A 21092-nucleotide genomic window follows, 5' to 3' on the forward strand; every position below is an offset into this window, starting at 1 on the left:
GGGATAGAGTGGAGGAATGAAAGCTAAATGCTCTGTCAGCAGATTGCTTCAAGAAATGCATTAGTTCACACCTCATTCTGTCACTGCTGGAAAAAAAGCTATGTCTGCAATAACTCTATATGTGCGTGTATGAGCAGGAGAGAGTTTTGTGTATGAATTGTAGTATGTGCTGCTTTACCATAGAAATCCTTAATTATTTGAAAACTCTATTTAAAGACTTTTTGTGAGCATTGGTAAGGTTGGAGGTATCTGATCTCATGTCAAGGCTGACACTAATTCAAATATGTTGTGAGTGAGCCTGGATTAAGTGCAGTGTCCAAAAATGGAATAAAGCCTATGACACTTTCCACTGATAAGGTACAATTTGGTGTCTCATTGTTGTTTTAAAAGCTTACTTTTTTTTTTAAATGCATTGAAATTAACTAGCATGTCTGTATTTTGATCACATCAGAGCACTTGACCATTTTGACTGTATCCAGTTATTGAAATCATATGCAATGTGTATATCAGAAGATAATACTTCTTCCCAATAATTTGGGAAGAAGTAAATCTTTAACAATGATTTTCTTAATTTTTACACAATTTTAGCATTGGCTGTGTTTGTCAAGATAAAGCATTCAGTTATATTATTTTTAAAACATTGTTAAAAAATATTATATTATTAAAAAAATAACCAACCCTCATATGTAAATAAATATAGTGTTTTACTGAACAGTTGTTTAAAAAAAAAAAAAAAAAAAAAAATCAGTATTAAACTAAGAGACTAAGAAACTATATGTTTGATCTATGTTGTCATTTAATTAGATGTTTGTTTGTTTATTCTTTTCTTTTTCTTTTTTTCCCTCCAGCCCGAACAGAAAGATCTCCAGCACTGCATTTGGAAGGTAGGTCACTTCATATCACTCTGCTCTATGTTTGTTTGTGTAGTCTATGCTGCTGTTAATAATTAATAGTGCCCGTTTCCAGCTCCCTCACTGCTTTGACTGTGAGCACCACCTGTGGTTTAATAAGTGTTATATAAAGTTGTGGAGTCATGATATCAATATTAATCTGGCAGGCTAAATCTTTAATCAAAAGGTGAAAACAATTTGTGAAGGAGAGATGAGAATATAAACGTGTCAATTCTAATATAATTGAGATGATTTTAGTAAAAGTTTAGACTCCAAAGTTAAGTAAACTGAAGATTTGACAATAGGGTAAAAAACACAGAGCCGTGGAGCATTGCATAATCAGAATAGAAGTTTGTTCCTCATATCAATGTTTGTGAAATATATAGTGCAATCTGTAATTTGTCATAAAGAACAACAAGAACAACAACAAATATATATGTTGGTAAAAAATACATATAACCATACATACAGTTTCTCTCTTAAGTCTGAATCCTGGTGAAAATTATTCTGTTTTCGATTTTATATATTCTATAGTTCTATTCTATTTATTTTAGTTTTTTTTTTTTTTTTTTTTTTTTTTTTTTTTTAATTGCTGTTGGTGTAATTTTCACAAGCAGTTGGTACATTTTCATAACTCTTAGTACTAATATCATAACAGATCATCAAAAGTGCACTTTCTTCAAACATTTCAGCATATTTTCAATTGTATTAGTGCAATACCTAAAATTACAAAGTATTGTTTTTTACTATATAAATTTACTATATAAATGTTTCATTCACTCTCAAACTTTTCCATCTCTTTTCATTCAGTTTAATACATTTGTCTTATTTAATCCAACTGAACTTGGTGGTTAATCAATTAATTATTTGGTACACCTATAGATTTCTATAGATATTGATTCTATAGGCATAGTTTCTATAGCAATTGTTTTTTCTATTGAAATTGTTTTTTGGTTTTTTGTGGTCCCTGAGGAAAACAGCTTATAGACCATACAAAATTATATTTTTATAAAATGTAAACATGTCGAAAATTATCTGTGATGGGTAGTTTTAGGGGTATGGGATAGAATATACCGTTTCTACAGTATAAAATCATTGTCTATGGAAAGTCCCCATAAAACATGGAAACCCAACAGACTGCATAACATCAGTTTGATCAGAAAAAGGAGATAGACTGCATAAAATACAGAACTTTACATTATAGTATGCCATGTGATACTGTAAACAAAGGCATTACCATAGTAGAGACTGCCACATTACTGTAACTCACCCTTTTGTAAAGATCAGCTATAGTATACATTCTGTCATATGGTACAATTAGAAAATTTACTGTATTGGCAGCAAACTCTGTTCTACTTCACACCATTTCATAACACACTGAATAGATATTATTACAAACATTATGGATTTTATGTCAATTATGTAATTTAGGTAATGCAAGTATATTTTCTAATGTGGCATCTGTAGCCTGTGTAACTATAATTATTTCCACAATAAGGGTGTTTTGGTGATTTAAATCAAATGTTTTCATTATCCAGCATGATATTTTTCCCCATTGAGATCTGATGTGTTTTCAAAGTGTTCCCTTTAATTTTTTTGAGCTGTGTGTGTGTGTCACGGGTGCACAAGGACAAGATGTAAAAGATCCAAGTGCAGCATAAGTATTTATTGGGGAGTCCAGAAACGTAAATCCAAGGCAGGCAAGAGGTCAAAATCCAGGTAATCAGTCCACAAAACAACAAGCCAGAGATATAAAACAGTGCACGTAACAAATACAACAAACCACAACTGAGGACAGAAACAACTGAGATTAAATAGACAGACACTAATGATGAAACACAAAACAGCTGAGTGCAATGAGTGTAATAATGAGTCCAGGGGTGAATATGGGAATTGTAGTCCAAGGGGTGAAAACAAGAGTCCAAGATGGAGTGCCCTCTAGTGGCTGATGGGCACTCTCACAGGTGATCGTGACATTACCCCCCCTCAAAGGAGCGGCTACCAGACGCTCCACCAGAAAACAAACAAAAACACAAAAAACTCAGGAGGGAGGTGGACAGGAGGAGGATCAGGGGGAGGGATGGTGGGCCAGATCCAGGGTGCCCAACTGATAGCCAGGGCGGTGCTGGAGGAACTGACCAGGCTGGTTCCAGTGGTTCTGGAGTCCTGGCTGATTGCCAGGGTGGCGCTGGAGGAACTGACCAAGCTGGTTCCAGCGGGTCTGGAATCCTGGCTGATTGCCAGGGTGGTGCCGGAGGAACTGACCAGGCTGGTTCCAACGGTTCAGACGGCCTGGGCAGTGGCGGCAGGGCAGAAAGCCTGGGCGGCGGCGGCGGCAGGGCAGAAGGCTTGGATGATGGCGGCAGGACAGAAGATCTGGGCGGTGGCGACAGGGCTGGCCAAGGGTGCTTCGTGGCCGTATCAGGGAGAACGAGCAGCTCGGTGACGGCCTCCGTGGCCGTATCAGGGAGAGCGGACAGCTCGGTGACGGCCTCCGTGGCCGTATCAGGGAGAGCGGAGGACTCAGGGACGGCAGCGGGCTCAGACTGGAACTGCTCTGGGACGGCAACGTGTTCGGACTGGATCTGCTCAGGGACGGCAACGTGTTCAGGCTGGAGCTGCTCTGGGACGGCAGCGTGCTCAGGCTGGGGCTGCTCTGGGACGGCAGCGTGCTCAGGCTGGGGCTGCTCTGGGACGGCAGCGTGCTCAGGCTGGAGCTGCTCTGGGACGGCAGCGTGCTCCGGCTGCTCTGGCGACGCCGGCAGGGCAAGGCGCTTCGTTGGCGCCGGCAGGGCAAGGCGCTTCGTTGGCGCCGGCAGGGCAAGGCGCTTCGTTGGCGCCGGCAGGGCAAGGCGCTTCGTTGGCGCCGGCAGGGCAAGGCGCTTCGTTGGCGCCGGCAGGGCAAGGCGCTTCGTTGGCGCCGGCAGGGCAAGGCGCTTCGTTGGCGCCGGCAGGGCAAGGCGCTTCGTTGGCGCCGGCAGGGCAAGGCGCTTCGTTGGCGCCGGCAGGGCAAGGCGCTTCGTTGGCGCCGGCAGGGCAAGGCGCTTCGTTGGCGCCGGCAGGGCAAGGCGCTTCGTTGGCGCCGGCAGGGCAAGGCGCTTCGTTGGCGCCGGCAGGGCAAGGCGCTTCGTTGGCGCCGGCAGGGCAAGGCGCTTCGTTGGCGCCGGCAGGGCAAGGCGCTTCGTTGGCGCCGGCAGGGCAAGGCGCTTGGAGAACCCACAGACAACCTCTAGAGTGGTCTCCAGGCCTTGTCGGACGGAGGAAGCCCTTTTCCTCCTCCTCCTCCGCTTATGAGGGTGAGGCGGTGGCTCACCCAACAAGGATTCACTGGCTGGAGCGGACTCACTGGCTGGAGCGGACTCACTGGCTGGAGCGGGCTCTGTAGTGGACTCACTGGCTGGAGCGGGCTCACTGGCTGGAGCGGGCTCTGTAGTGGACTCACTGGCTGGAGCGGGCTCACTGGCTGGAGCGGGCTCACTGGCTGGAGCGGACTCACTGGCTGGAGCGGACTCACTGGCTGGAGCGGGCTCTGTAGCGGACTCACTGGCTGGAGCGGGCTCTGTAGCGGACTCACTGGCTGGAGCGGGCTCTGTAGCGGACTCACTGGCTGGAGCGGGCTCTGTAGCGGACTCACTGGCTGGAGCGGGCTCTGTAGCGGACTCACTGGCTGGAGCGGGCTCTGTAGCGGACTCACTGGCTGGAGCGGGCTCTGTAGCGGACTCACTGGCTGGAGCGGGCTCTGTAGCGGACTCACTGGCTGGAGCGGGCTCTGTAGCGGACTCACTGGCTGGAGCGGGCTCTGTAGCGGACTCACTGGCTGGAGCGGGCTCTGTAGCGGACTCACTGGCTGGAGCGGGCTCTGTAGCGGACTCACTGGCTGGAGCGGGCTCTGTAGCGGACTCACTGGCTGGAGCGGGCTCTGTAGCGGACTCACTGGCTGGAGCGGACTCACTGGCTGGAGCGGACTCACTGGCTGGAGCGGACTCACTGGCTGGAGCGGGCTCACTGGCTGGAGCGGGCTCACTGGCTGGAGCGGGCTCACTGGCTGGAGCGGACTCACTGGCTGGAGCGGGCTCACTGGCTGGAGCGGGCTCACTGGCTGGAGCGGGCTCACTGGCTGGAGCTGACTCCAGGCCTTGAAGGATGGAAGAAGCCTTCTTCCTTCTCCTCCTCCTCCTCCCTTTACCGGAGTGAAGCTGAGGCTCAGTGCCCACCTCCTCTGAAGACTCTGGAGTGGACTCACAGGCGGGAACGGACTCACTGACTGGTAGATTAGGTGAGGTTCTCCTACCCCGATCCTCGAGGTAGAAAACGAAACCCCAAAAATCCAGGGTCCGGAGCCCCTCCAACTCCCACTGAGACAGAGGGTTGTCGAGGCATCCATTAAAAATCCCTTTTAACGCCTCATCATTATACCGCAGTCCTCTTGAAAATGTCCAGAAAAATTGGGCAAAACACCCTACCTCACTCCCCTCCTGTCGCAGCGCCAATACTGCCCGAACCAGAGCCATCCGCTCTCCAATGGAGGCTGGGGAACTAATCCGAATACTCATGCTGCTGGATCCTTTGTGTGGTGGTTTGTTCTGTCACGGGTGCACAAGGACAAGATGTAAAAGATCCAAGTGCAGCATAAGTATTTATTGGGGAGTCCAGAAACGTAAATCCAAGGCAGGCAAGAGGTCAAAATCCAGGTAATCAGTCCACAAAACAACAAGCCAGAGATATAAAACAGTGCACGTAACAAATACAACAAACCACAACTGAGGACAGAAACAACTGAGATTAAATAGACAGACACTAATGATGAAACACAAAACAGCTGAGTGCAATGAGTGTAATAATGAGTCCAGGGGTGAATATGGGAATTGTAGTCCAAGGGGTGAAAACAAGAGTCCAAGATGGAGTGCCCTCTAGTGGCTGATGGGCACTCTCACAGGTGATCGTGACAGTGTGTGTGTGTGTGTGTGTGTGTGTGTGTGTGTGTGTGTGTAAAAAAAAAAAAAAAAAAAAGGAAAAGATATATATATATATATATATATATATATATATATATATATATATATATATATATATATATATATATATATATATATATATATATATATATATATATATATATATATATACACACACACACACACACAAGAGAGATCATCCAAAATGCATGTTATTTTTTTATTTAGTACTGTCCTGAGGAAGATATTTTACATAAAAGATGTTTACATATAGTCCACAAGACAAAAAAATAGCTGAATGTATTAAAATAACCCTGAGTTATCAGTTGTCAAAGTTTGGGAACCATTGGTTCTTAATACTGTGTGGTTACCTGGATGATCTACGACTGTTTTTTGTTGTTATTGTTGTTTGTTTTGTGATGGTTATTCATGAGTCGCTTGTTTGTTCTGAGCAGTTAAACTGCCCAATGTTCTTCAGAAAAATCCTTCAGGTCCTGTGGATTCTTCAGTTTTCAAGGATTTTTTGCATATTTGAACCCTTTCCAGCAGTGATTGTGTGATTTTTGAGATCCATCTTAATGCATTAAGACCCAGGGGGCAAAAACTTTTTGAATTTGAAGATCAAGGTAAATTGTACTTAATTTGTCTTCCGGGAAACATGCAAGTATCTTCTGTTGCTTCCGAAGGTCAGTACTAAATGAAAAAAAAAAAAATTAAACAAAATAAGAAAAATTTGGACATCTTCATCCTGTTCAAAAGTTTTCACCCCCCGGCTCTTAATGCATCATGTTTCCTTCTGGAGCATCAGTGAATGTTTGAACCTTTTTTAATAGTTGTGTTTGAGTCCCTCAATTGTCCTCAGGGGATCTCAAGATGGATCTCAAAATCACACAGTCACTGCTGGAAAGGGTTAAAATATGCAAAAAATCCTTGGAAACTGAAGAATCCACAGGACCTGGAGGATTTTTCTGAAGAATACTGGGCAGATTAACTGCTCAGAACAAACAAGGGTATTAAGAACCAATGGTTCCCAAACTTTTGAACAGGGTTATTTTAATAAATTCAGCTATTGTTTTTGTCTTGTGGACTATATAAACATCTTTTATGTAAAATAAAAACATAAAATTTATGTACTAAATAAAAAATAACATGCATTTTGTATGATCTCTCTTATTTTGTTAAAATTATTCACATTTTCACAGATTCTGCAAGTGGTTCCCGTACTTTTTCAGATCTCTTGTGTTTAATTGTAAGAATCTGATCAAATGTTGCGTGGGAGGTAAACACTGGGTGGCAAAATTGTGTGGGTGAATAGCAGTTTTTCTTGTCCCTTTGGCAACCGTCTCCTACTCTAAATCACAGTGACAAGATGAAAATGGCCTGCCACAGCTGACCTGAGTGTAAGAGAGAGAGAACACAGAGCTAGAGAGAGAGAGACCAATGTGTGTAATTTATATAATGTATTTTCATGTGTAAAGTCATTGATTTAATGAGAATGACAGAAATAAAACAAAGTGACAACCAAGACCTGACTCTGCAGAAGTGTTATGTGAATGTGTATTTGTATACACACAAGATTATCGCTCTCAGAGACTAATGCAAGTGGGACAAGAGAATAGTGTACATGCCTATGCATGCGCTTGTGTCTTTTAGACGAGTGCTTTTTGGATCTGTGTGGGTGGGTCGACTGGATCGGGCACTGCACCAGCTCTCACAATGCCTCTATTGGTCAGTGCCTTCTCTCCTTCGAAACTGCAGTGCTCCTAAAGATGCACAGGCATTGAATGTAGATTCATAGAACAGATGTGTGGTCTGCTGCAGTGATGCAGCATGGGTAGTGTAGTTTGCAAGTATTGATGCTGCAGTGTAGTCCAGTCCATTCATAGAACTGAACAGAGAGGTAAGTGGGACATCCCTCTCGCAAAATATAGCTGTCAACGTGGGATCTGAATGCTGAGGGTGCATAAAATGAACTGGTATAGTGTGCGATGAATCAAAATCTAATCGCGTTATAATATCTTATTGTGATGCATGACAGTATTCTATGATTAAATTGTTTCTGTTTTTGTTTTGTGTGCATGTGGGTCCAACAGGCAGCTGCTGCACAACAGTAACCTCAGCAGTAGTAACGGCAGCACAGAGGATTTGTTCCATGACAGCATTGACTCCTGTGAATTAGACATTACTGAGAAGGTAAAAACCCCTCACAGCACACTCATCTACTTCCTGAACATAGTCCTGTGAAAACTGCATCACCAGTGCTGACTATCTTTGGAGTGTCTTTTTAAATACACGCTTAGTCCTGACCTCTGCTCAGGAAATCACATCCGTACGTGTAAGCAGCTTAATGCAGGGGTTTAAAAGGGTCCAGATGATGCTGATGACTTAAATTGGATTTTGTCTGTATTTGGGTGTTTCTTCAGCGTTGCACTTTTAATGTTATCAAAACATTATTTTTTTCTGCTCTTCAATTGCCTTTGTGTATAGATATTAGTATTTTACCCTCCTCCCAAACACAGACTTTCTAGCTTAAAATATCAATCTTTTATAGAATTAAAACATTTTAACCACAGAATGCTATTAAATACAGTATATAAGTTCAAGATGTAATGCAAATAATATGGTGGAAATCGTGGATTATGAAGTTTCACACACACAAAAAAAGAGAAAGAATTCAGCTGTGATGGACTTGTTGGACCTTGTTAGTAGTTAAAATTAAATAATGTTGCAAAACTTTTTTTCATGGTCATGCTTCGGTGTTGATAGACATTCAGACTAGACTGGTTCAGAAACCACCACTAACTCAGAGCTGCTCTGAGAGTGATAGTGAGATTTAAATTTATTGTTGTTTCCTACACAGGTAAGTTACTTGGACAAGAAAGTGACAGAGCTGGAAAGTGAGATTCTGATGAACGGGGATGTGAAGTCCAAGCTGAAACAGGAAAACATACAGTTGGTCCACAGGTAAATTGCTTTGCTACTCAAGCTCCACAAACCCATGCAATATATGTTATATGGATATGTATTTGCATATTTGTCCCTTTTAAAGAACAGATTCTTTACACAAGCAAAACTTTCCCTGAAAATAGTCCTAGCAAATGTTTTGCATTTGCTAAATGATAAGTTAAAAGTGTGTCTGCAGGTCTTATAAAGTTTCATGCTAATGATGAGGACTGTGCTTCAACAGAATTCACGAGTTGGAGGAGCAGCTAAAAGACCAGGAGACCAGAGCGGAGTCCATGATGGAGGAGGAGCTCAGGAGACACAGAGAGGCCTACAGTCGACTGGAGAAAGACAAGAACACACAGATAGAGCTGCTTAAAAATCGGTGAGACAAAAATAACATTGCAGCACAATGTGAATTGTAATTGCAAAACTGTCATATTTTCTTTACCATTGAGTCTTGTAAAATAATTTTCTATTCTAGTAAAAAAAAAAAAAAGTAAAAATAAAAATCTTTAAAACAACATAAATTTACATAAATCTAACTAAACTTAGTGAGGTTTACAGTACAGATCAAACGTTTGGAATAATTAAGTCTCATGCCAACCAAGGGCATATTTATGTTTTTTTTTGTTTTGTTTTTTACATCAAACAAACAGTAATATTGTGAAATATTACTATTTAAAATACGTGTTTTCCATTTTAATACATTTTAAAAATGTAATCAATTACGTTAGCAAAGCTGAATTACAGCATCATCACTCCAGTCTTCAGTGTCACATCCTTCAGAAATCATTCTCATTTATTTGAAATAGAAATCTTTTGTAACATTAAAATGTCTTTACTGTCACGTTTGATCAATTTATTCTTGCTGAATAAAAGTTTTTTTTTTACTCTGCTTAAAAAAAACTTTTGAATTAGAAATAAAAATAGAAAAATTATTTTGAAATGGTTAAATTTTTTATGTAATAATATTTCACCATCATACTGTTTTTACTGTATTTTTGATCAAAAAAATGCAGCCTTGGTAAGCAGAAGAGACTTCTTTCAAAAACATTAAAAAACTTTTAACCAGTAGTGTGCTTAAATAAGACAAAAAAACTTAACCTATATTATAGGGTAACAAAAATAAACTTAATTTTGTGTTTTAAAAACACACCTTGTATAATTTTGCTTCTAAAGTAAATGTATAAAAATACTGATTATTACTATTATTTTTGTCATGCAGTAAATACAATAATGCTTTAAAATAATTTTTTATACCTCATTTAAAGTTTTGACATTCGCCTAGGCAGTGGTTTTACATTCCACTGTCCTGATAATTCAGCTTTTTTTGACACTCTTTCTAGGAGGTCTTCCAGTATTATTGCACTTTTATTAAGAAGCAGTTGGCAGCGTGGTCCTTCATAAGGGTGTTAGACAAAAGCAACACAGTTGAGCCACTGAAGGGACCATTACATTTTATCTAGAAACCTGAGATCTTGATTCCCAGAACTATTGTGCAGTGGACGTGGATGGACACTTATTATTAGTAGTATGATGGACTAAATCTTTTCATTTTTTTTTTTTTTTGCCCCCCCACCGGCAGAGTACATCAGCTAGAGGAGGAAAATGGAGACATGACAATGAACATGAACAGACTAAAATCCCAGACAGAGAAGCTGGATGAGGTGGGACAGTTTATACATACTCTGATTTCAAGTTTAAATTGAGTACATTTTTATTTAGGTTAAAGGAAATGTAAATGTGGATGAATCGATGCTTGTAAAGGTACTGCTTTATTTAAAGGTAACCTATGTAACATTTTTTTTCTTTTTCTTTTAAAAACTAACAAAATTTAAATAAGTCAATACATCATCAGTCATTCTTCCAAAACATGTATTTGTCTTGCCCTGATTCACTATGGTAAGCCTATTATAAGTGTTTATATTTTAGACCTGTCGGGATGGTTTTGCGGTAAATTGCGTATATGCGTCACTTGCCTGTAAGTGTCTCGTCATATCTGTAAATATAAACAAGTTGCTCCGACTACTTTGAAACGTGTATGGTGTGTGGCATATGTTACTTGTCACAACGAGCGAAAGGTTGACATGCCATGGAGTAGGGCTGCATGATATATATTGTTTTAGCATCGAAATTGCAATATGCGCATCCGCAATAGTCACATTGCAGGATGTGCAATGCAAGTATAGGGAATCGTTGATCTGTACGGACCAGATACCACTGTTTAAAATGCACGCGATTCTCAGATTAATTGCAAAGTTTGACCATCATACAATGAAAGTTTATCATATTATATATAGGTCCTGTCAGTTTAAATGTGCAAAGTCAATGCACGTAAAACACAGAGTATCCTCGTAAACACAGTTGCTTATGGCTTAGGTGAACTAAACAATTTGTGTAATAGTATTTTGGATCCGTGCATTCAGTCTTAAAGTGAAGGCAGCCTAATATTCCTGCTGCTTTGTGTCATGAATGATAATCAAACAACAAAAGACAAAGAGAAAAATCACTTTTGTAGTTGTATTAGACTTGCCTGAAAAATATAAAGCTTTATTTATTACATTTGTATCTTTGTTCTATTATATTTATCTATGCTTTTAATTTGTTCATTATTTTTTATGTCTATTCACCCACTTCCAAAATCACCCCAATCATACTAGAATGATTCATTCTTTCCAAATAGAACTATTCAAGTCATCTGGTTAATTTTTTTCATATCGCAGAAAAACAAAATATCGCAATGTCAGTTTTTTTCCAATATCGTGCAGCCCTATCATGGAGCAAGCTAAATCTCAAACCTCCAGGGAATCACCAGTCAGCTGTCAAAAAGAGAATGCGACAGAGCTCGTAATAAAATGAGAATCATCATTGGCTTTGCAGAGATGGCGAGAATGAGGGATTTGAAATGTTGTAAAAGTGAGATGGTATTTTTTATTTTATTGAACAGATAAATTAACATATGTAGCTCTAACAGATTTCATTGTAAAGCATTCTCTATTGTGAAGGGTCATTTCATTATGGGTTGTTGTAGCACTGTGCTGGAATTTATTTTAAAGGAAGTACAGTGTCTATTAATGGGTATAGCTACAGGTAGTCAGCTTGAAATCCTTGAAATCTAAACTGGTTATATCTCTTAAACCTAGTAGTGAATGTTTTATGTGCAGTAGGATTTTTAGTTATGAGAAGGAACCATATTCATCCATAGTCACGCAGAGCTGAAGTACAACCAATATAATGTTCTTCCGCAAAATGCATGCAGTTTTGTTTTTTAACCGCTAGAGGGCAAAAAGTTAAATGGTGTACCTTTTTTAAATGTTTAGAACAAAATTTGTTCCTAACACAAGTTCTGGCTTGTAAAGCTATCCGACAGTTCTTACTCTTACAAACAGATGAAAGCTGTCTTGCCAATTTTAGGGGATCTGAGCTGAATTTTAGGGATTCAATAGGGATTTTAAATAAATGACAAATAATTGTCTAAATTGACTGTACACCTGCTTAAATTTTCTATTTGTGTTTGTGAAGGAGAGGCAGCGGATGACAGATAAGCTGGAGGATACGAGCCTGCGGTTGAAAGATGAGATGGATCTGTACAAGAAGATGATGGACAAGCTACGACAGAACAGAAATGAGTTCCAGAAGGAAAGAGATACCATGCAGGAGGTAAGACCATGTTCTAAAATGTGCTTATTTTCTGACACTGGTTAAAACTGACAAGAATTTGGACAACCTTTGATTTATAGAAAATCCCATAGAAACGTATTTAAAGATTGTGATAACAGGGATTTTGACAAGTGGGATTTCGATCAGGGGGCAGTGGTCACTAAAGTTTCCAGTAATAAATTTAGAGTAAACTCTGTAAAAATGGCATTTAAACAGTCTCATTATTCAGCAAGTTGTCAAAAGCTCTTCCTAAGCTTTTATATCTACTTTTATGGCAGTTGTTTTTTAAAATGTATATACCCAGGTAAAAAAAAAAAAAAAAGTACACAAAGTGCTCTATTTTCACACACTAATTTTGTACTTGATATACTAAAAATTCTTCTTTAGTACTTCTTAACATAATCAAACATCTAAGTGGACTCAACTGTGCTATTTTGAGACACCATGAATATGAACTTAAATGTGCTTTTAACATCTCTGTATTAAAAAAAAAAAAATTAATTTAGTTACCACTTGAACCCCTAGTGTACTACAAAGTGGTAACTAAATACATTTTTAGTAACAATAATTTTTAGTATATTAAGTACAAAATTATTGGACGAAAATTTATTATATGAAAATAGAGCACTTTAAGTACATTATGGAAGTGTACTTTTTTTTTTTCACCAGGTTAGTCACTCATATATTTACAGAAAAGGAGTTTTGGCTAGGTATAGTTGCCCTCAGTCTTAAATGGGTTGTGTACTTAAAAACAACAATTGAACATAGCCAGAAAAGTCAAACAACAGATAAATTTACACAAACTTATAGAAGCATATTCTATTGAGAATTACTAGTATATTGAAATTAATAGAATTAGTCCAGAATTATCTTCATGTCTTATTTTGTCCATCGACTACACAGCAATCCTGCCCTTGACCACATATAAAACAGAAGTGTTCTCAGTTCAGTAGCTTAGTGCTTTTGAAGTTATTTTCAAAAGTGTATTTTCTGTTCCACTTCTGTTTCAGCTGATTGAGGACCTTCGGCGAGAGCTGGAGCACCTCCAGGTATACAAGCTGGAGGCAGAACGAATGGGGCGTGTTCGCAGACCTTCCATTAGCCTATCAGAATACAGCACTCGAACACGTGAGAGTGAGTTGGAACAGGAGGTCAAGAGACTAAAACAGGTGAGAGACATGGAAAGCTGCTCAATCTCTCAGCATGTATATTTCCTATTGCCTTGACTATGGTAGTCCCACATAATCAGATCTTTGACGAAACATGAGTACAAATTATTTAACATTTTCACATGAAACTATGACTACCGTTTAAAAAAGAAATTAAGGAATTATTTACTTTTTGCGTTTTATAAATGTTGTTATTATTTTATATAGTGTTTAATTTAAATGTGTGAAGGCTGTCAGCTTTATTCCCTTCAGGCAGTCTCCACTTTTTGCAAAAAAAATAAATAAAAAAATAAAAAACACCAGACAACAGTGATCTTTTTTCAAGTCTTTCTTTGTCTTTTTCTGTTTCTTACTTCATCTTTTTTTACTGTGTGTATATGCAGAGGAGTGTTTCCAAGGACATGCCCTTTGACCTTCAGCAGCTTGTGTCTGCTCGGGCACGACTCTTTCCGAGTCTGATGGTAAACTGTAATTCTTGAGAAGACTTAATATCATCTCATTAACCACTAATGTGTTCATTCACAAGAAGTCTATTTTCAGATTATCTTCCAGTCTTCTCACCTAACATCTAATATAGGCTAGTTTTTTTGTAGGTTGTAGATTTCGTAGTTCCATGTTGCTGTCAAAAGAAGAGGATTATTAGACAATATCACAAAAGTGCTGGTGTACTGAATATCAAGAATATCACCTTGTGCCTAAAGCAGAATCACAGGGCATGTTGCTCAAAGCTTTCTGTTTACACACCACTAATTTTCCATTTCCAGCTCCCCACTGATGTTCCAGTGTTCAAGTAACCACTCCTCACCCATGCAAAAATCACACAACTCTAACTGTGGAGTGATATAAATAGTGAAATATCCCACTGCTATTATACTAAAAATGAGCACTCTTAAGCCTCGTTTCCACCAAAATTACCCAGAACAATTTGTCCCAGGATTTTACCTGGAACTTCATTTAGACCCTGGTCCCTGCGGTCAAAACACACGGAGTACCATCCCAAAGTCCCTAGTTCCTGGGTAAAGTTCCTGTGGTGGAAACACGGCTTTAGACACTGTTTGACCAATCAAAATGGAGGGATAGAACCAGTTGTGCTATTAACTAATATAGCTATTGCATTATTGTGAAAATAAAGATTTAATAGTAGGATTACATTTAGTGTATGGCTGTTATAAGAATGTGATCTGATATTTTTTTCCAATCTACATTCATACATTCAAACACACTTAATCCAGATTATCTTCATCTGCAGGTTACTGCTTTCTGTTTGCCAGCAGAAGCTGGTCTAACCAACTTCTCTTGTTTCAGTCGCAACTAGGCCACAATGAAAAAGGAATAGCAAAATGACTCTTTCTAGGCTAATTGTAACCCCATCCTCTTTCCTTTTCCATTACAGGAGAACCAAAAATTGAGAGAACAGAATGAAGATCTAAATGGTCAGCTTCTCAGTCTGAGCCTCCATGAGGCCAAAAACCTGTTTGCCACACAGACAAAAGCGCAGTCTCTGGCCATGGAGATTGATCATGCCTCCCGTGACCAGGTAAGAGAAATGCATAACCTTGATGGAAGGTTGTAAATGAAAACACAACTTTAATGTGTACGTGTGGACAAGAGAACAATATGAAGGGGGGTTGTGTCTTTTTATTTAAAGAAATTAAATAATTAAAGGGTTAATGGGGATTTAAGGGGAATAAAGAAAAAGAAATAAGAACGGTAAAAAGTTCCAGTTTTAATGGTAACCTAGTTGTGAAGTAATCCATTTAAATTCTTTGCAAATAATATTTTATTTAAAAATATGCACACATTGACTGTTATTTGAGTGTTTAATATGTCAAAACCGCAAAATGTTTTGTCTAGTCACATTCAGTTATGAATGACATGGATCATGTAAATGATAGCATATTTTCAATTAAAAATTGTGAAATTCCATAAGAAGTAGTTTGCATCACCGTATATTACTGTTGGTCGTTGAACATACAGTATCTATTGTAAAACAGTGGTCAAATATTAAATGTTTAGCTATTTACATCTTACCATGTACTCGTTCACTGTAAAAACTAAAGTGTTGCGTTGTCGTTGCATTCACGCCTTCCCCCCCATTTGTCGTTGCATTCACACTCGTCCCCCTTAACTTAATTTTTTACTTTTATGGTGGTTACGCCCCTAATATTTACTGTAAACAAAGAAACTTAAAAGGAGTAGTTCACCTAAAAAGGAAAATTGTGATTGTGAAAATTTTCTCCTCAGTAGTTCTCAAATTTCAGTCAAAATCTTCAGTTTTTAGAGACCTATACAATCAACCAGTTCAATATCATTCTAACGCTGTTTTGATTCCCACAGTTGATGGAAGCCCTCAAGGAACAAGAGGAGATCAACTTCCGTCTCAGGCAATACATGGACAAGATCATTTTATCCATTCTGGACCACAACCCATCTATTCTGGAAATCAAAAACTAAAAACCTGTCATAAGCTGTTTAGAAACAGAGGACCTAGAGCTCCCCCTGAGGTAGCACTGGACTTTAAATGACTTGTGCCTCTAAATGCACAATAACTACAATATGCTGGTGTTTTGTGCACCTATCTCATGTTACAAAAATGTAAAATATACTGGTGAAATATTCATGCACTTTTAAAGGGCATTTTTGTGGCTCTGTACAACACAAGGGAGTTTTCACTGGAATGGCATTATGGTTAGGGTACTGAAATTGCACCAACTAATATGTGAATATTTTAGCACTGGGTGTTCACGCAGTGTATTGCGTTATGGATTGTTGATATTTGCTGAGTTTGCACTGGAATGTGATGAAAAAGGGTGATTGATTGAAAAAGAACTTATTCAATGGCCATCAGAGCTTGTCCCATTCAGAGTTGCTGTATCTGATGAGAGGAAAGAGATTTTTGTAGGTGCATATGTAATGATTTTGGTAAGAGAAGGTTATTTTGACTGTCTTCCTATTATATGGCATGTGAAGGAAAGAGGTAAGGAGAGACAAATGAGAAGAATAGAGGAGAGGTAATCAGAGCTGGTAATGGAACTTGATAACACTGCCTGTTGTAAAAGAAATCCATTTTAGATGAGGGCAATGCTCTAGTCTGTGTTTGCAATATAAGGTTGAGATGTTTATTCTGACAATAAGCCGTACATGCTTCAAAAATGAGTAAAAATGCAGGAGGCTGAATGTAAACTCTCATTGTGAATGAATGTACAAAACAAGTAGTATTTCAGGTTATTTACAGGCTTTAGCATAATAGTTTAAGACCTGTCTGTTCATCAGCTGAATTATGTTCTTAATGGCCTTAAAAGAACTTGCACTTGTTCTTCCAAACTAAAATATTTAATATTAAGTTAATAATTTCAGATGCAACAATCTCATGATTTTCTATAATGTGCAAATGTGATGGGTAACTTACAAATACAAATAAACATGTAAATGATGCAGGTCTACGTGAACACGGATAACTATGAAATTTGTGTCTACATCCTAGGGGGGTTTCATATTTGGTATTTGAACTTTTTGAATGGTAAACGAGTCTTACATTTTTTTAGAGCATACTAAAATTACAAGCCTACCCCCACAAGCCTACATTTGAGTGTATTATGAGATCCTGAAAATGTTATTGTACACATTTTCTCATCATGTCTCCCTTTTCACTCACTAATAGACCTTTTTTTTTTCTTTTTTCTTTTTTCCAGTTACACATTAAATAATTACTGAGCTATATTACACTTTATATGTGGGATTTTAGCAACTTGTAAATGATGTAAAAAATCTTTTTTTACTCTGTGCCACTCATTGCTTTTACATTATCTCTCACTTTATTTTGTAAGTACTTTACGCGTAGAAACACCATGACTACTATCTGATTATTTCTCATTCTCTTTATACATTTATAAACAAGGTGCTGGAATAAAGACAGTATTAGGTTTGTTTGTTTGTTTGTAAGAGAGCAGACTGGGTCAACAACATGCTGAATGGTAACACAAACACATGCACACACACTTTTATCCAGAAAGGGATATGTACACTTGCACAAAATGTATACCAATTGAATAATAGACTGGTCTCAAATGCCTTAGCAATACTTATGACTGTAATGGGTTTATTTCTGTTTCAGATGTCTGTTAATCCCTATGATTAAGATGTGCATACAGGCTTTTTACTTTTGCATGTCAGGAGTTACTGAACTGTAACAGAAACTAACAGACTGAACTTTTAAAATAAAACAATACAGAATTCCATATTTGTGACTAAAAGGGTTTGGTATATATTGCATGACACTGTATTCAAGACTGATGCAAATAGAATCAATAAGAGAGGTTTATATTATATGGAAATTAGATTTATGAATCTCATAATTGGTGTACATGTGTAAAGACAAGAACAAGAGAAACAAGTTATATAGATCATGCATATGATACAATGTAGCCTATATATTCCAATAAAACTCATCACATACAAGGAAAAGCTATATATATATATATATATATATATATATATATATATATATATATATATATATATATATATATATATATATTCATATTCGCATTATAGCCATCTTCATATTAGTAATCAAAGAATATTAAAAGTGTCCGAGTTCAGAGAGACTAGACGTCTTGACTTGCCATAATGTGGCAAGAATGAAAAAGCGCTTCAGAGCCTACAGATTGCCACCTTACATTGTAGTGTTTGGTTTGACCATCAGAGGGCGCTGTTAGCAGTTTCAATTCGTATTAGATTGATCATCGCACTAGTTTTTCCGGAGTAAAAAATGGACCAGATTGAATACACCTTGCCAGATTATTACCCCCTTAGTATTGGTAGGTTTAGGGGTAGGGGTTAGAAATAGGGGTGGGGTTAAGATTAGGCAATCAGGTAGCGACTTCAATGAGGGGGGTAGTAATTTGGCAGGGGGTCGAAATTCGGCACAACACCGGCATTACCATCATCATCCTGTGATAACGAGCAAAAGTTTGACGGGAAAGAGGGCGCTGCCGTGAGTTTCTCAGTCTTAATCTGTATAGTTCATGGCCTGGTTTCACAGACAGGGCTTAGATTAAGACAGTATTAGGTCCATTTAAGGATATTTAAGTAGCTTTTTATAAACATGTCTCAGAAAAAAAAAAAAAAAAAAAAAAAAAACATTTACAGGTGTGCATCTTGAGACAAAACATAAGATATGTAAGTGCAAGTTTCTTTTAGTTAAAACAGCTCAAACATACGTCTAAAACATTTAAATTTGTTAAGGTGAGGACAACTAGTAAATTTTGAGGTATCGATACAAAAATGAATGACTCCTGTCAGCAAAAATGAAAAATACAATAAATAAAAGATACTTTTAAAAAAAAAGCTAATTCATTTAAATTTTAAGCTACTTAAAATTTATAAAAGCTATAAATGTCCTAATTTAGCTAAGGTCTAATCCTGGCCATGCACATTTAACTTTTGGTCCTCTAGCGGTTACAAGGTAAAACTACATGTATTTTGCAAAAGAGCAATGTTTTGTTTGTGCTTCGGCTCTGCATGACTGTGCGGATGAATATGGTTCGCGGCACCTGTAAACATAAGGAAATCCAAAATGATGTCACCTCACCTAAGAATTATGTTTTATGTTGACCAATTGGAAACACTGATATTTTAAAATTAATGACGAAACAAAAGTTGTTATCATGATGATTGCCAGTCTGATATGGTCAAACAAACGTTGTCATTTTTTATAACTGATATTCTGGCCAGAGAGAGAGATTATCCTACTGCTCATAAAACATTAACAACAAGGCTTAAGAGATATAACCAGTTTAATGTAGCTATACTCATTAATAGATATGGTACTGTACTTCCTTAAATAAATTCCAGCACAGTGCTACAACAACGACAACCCATAATAAAATTACATTTAAAATGAACTCTGTTAGCGCTAACTTACATGCCAATTTATCTTTTTAATAAAATACCTTACTCACCCGTTGAATAATAAAAGACGCCATCTATTACATTTAAAATCCCTCAGTTCTTGCCATCGTTTTATTGTGAGCTCTGTCCCATTCTCTTTTTGCCAGCTGACTCTTCTCTGTTCGGCGTCGAGATTTAGCTTGCTCCATGACATGTCAACCTTTCGGTCGTTGTGACAAGTAACCTATGCCACTTTATCCCACCATACATGTTTCAATGTAGCCGGAGCAACGTGTCTCTATTTACGGATATGACGAGACACGCACAGGCGAGTGACGTATGTACGCAATTTACCGCGAAACCATCCCGACAGGTCTGAAATATAAACACTTATAATAGGCTTACCATAGTGAATCAGGGTAAGACAAAAACACGTTTTGGAAGAATGATTGATGATGTATTGACTCCTTATTTAAATGTTGTTAATTTTGCACAAAAAGTTAACTATTATACCTTTAATTAGCTACATTAACCAAAAGTTGGGTTAACTCAAGTGCATTTACTCAACGGATTGTGGAAGAGTAAACAAAAATTGAATTTAATCTTGAAATCTACATTGTTTAAATGGTTTATGGCCAAGTGTTTAACAGTGCCAGAATGAAATGTTCACGTGCTTTTCTCACATTTTTATCAGTATAGTGTCTGGAGGGAGAACATATTTCTGTGGCCAAGAAGTGAAGAAGAAAAAGAAGAAATGCACCCAAACAAGTGGAGACAAAAAAAAGTAAATAAAGCATTTATTCGAATGTGTAACCGCAGCATCAAGCCACAGCCCCCTAGTCAGGAAGAGGACTGGGAAAAGGAGTTAGAGGAGATTTCACAACGCATAGAGAAGCAGAAACAGCCTCCTTATGGTAAATTCATGTAAAAAATAATGTTTTATATAATCTCAGTTTCATAAATTTTGTAATAAGCTATTCATATGTATCGACTTGCCTGGCTGTATTTCTACCACAGATCCTGGAGATGACTTGATTACAGAAGTAAAGGAGATGTTTCATTGTAACGTCCAGAATGGTCCAAGCTCAAACCAGGGACACTACAGCCCAGCAGTTCACCACATTAAACCTGTGAAATGGGTCCGCATTGTTTATACCGTAGTGGCTGACCAGTTTGCTGATGCCGAAGAATAAGGATGTTAGCTCTTTGTATATGTGCTTCCTTACAGAAAAAAAATGAAAATGAGTTGGTTTATAATCTACTGAGCTCAGGCCAATGTTGTTTTAAGCACTTTTGTTGTTTTTAGTCACCTCTCAGTATTTAATGTTAATTTATATAGGTATGTTGAGCACATCATTGCTGAGCATTCAGATTTGCCAATTTATTTCATTCATTCACTTTTGCCAGTTGAAGCCAGTTTGTTTTAATCTTAGTCTAAGCACACATTTGAATTTCATTACTGTATATCTATAAAATTATGCATTACAATGTTAAGGTTAGTTAAAGCAAAGTAACGAAGGGATTGTGTTCTTGTTTAGAATTAAACATTAAAGAATGGTTGGAATTGAACTGAAAATGAG

At 38.2% G+C, this 21092-nt stretch overlaps 1 protein-coding gene across 2 annotated transcripts in view; it reads left to right on the forward strand.

Moving 5' to 3' along the window:
• rab11fip4b (RAB11 family interacting protein 4 (class II) b) overlaps window positions 1–17860 on the forward strand; it is a 34913-nt gene extending 17053 nt beyond the window's left edge. Inside the window, exons 5-14 of one of the 2 annotated variants that reach the window (XM_048198129.1) lie at window positions 849–884; window positions 7939–8038; window positions 8706–8809; window positions 9033–9173; window positions 10377–10458; window positions 12314–12451; window positions 13462–13620; window positions 14004–14081; window positions 15014–15157; window positions 15958–17860. In XM_048198129.1, the coding sequence (XP_048054086.1) occupies window positions 849–884; window positions 7939–8038; window positions 8706–8809; window positions 9033–9173; window positions 10377–10458; window positions 12314–12451; window positions 13462–13620; window positions 14004–14081; window positions 15014–15157; window positions 15958–16074 (1099 nt within the window). In that variant the 3' untranslated portion in view covers window positions 16075–17860. The remainder of the gene's footprint in view (window positions 1–848; window positions 885–7938; window positions 8039–8705; window positions 8810–9032; window positions 9174–10376; window positions 10459–12313; window positions 12452–13461; window positions 13621–14003; window positions 14082–15013; window positions 15158–15957) is intronic. The other variant, XM_048198130.1, reaches the window with a different exon arrangement.
• Window positions 17861–21092: the final 3232 nt, after the last annotated feature.

The sequence above is a fragment of the Megalobrama amblycephala genome, linkage group LG7 (assembly GCF_018812025.1).
Source record: "Megalobrama amblycephala isolate DHTTF-2021 linkage group LG7, ASM1881202v1, whole genome shotgun sequence".
Lineage (NCBI taxonomy): Eukaryota > Metazoa > Chordata > Actinopteri > Cypriniformes > Xenocyprididae > Megalobrama > Megalobrama amblycephala.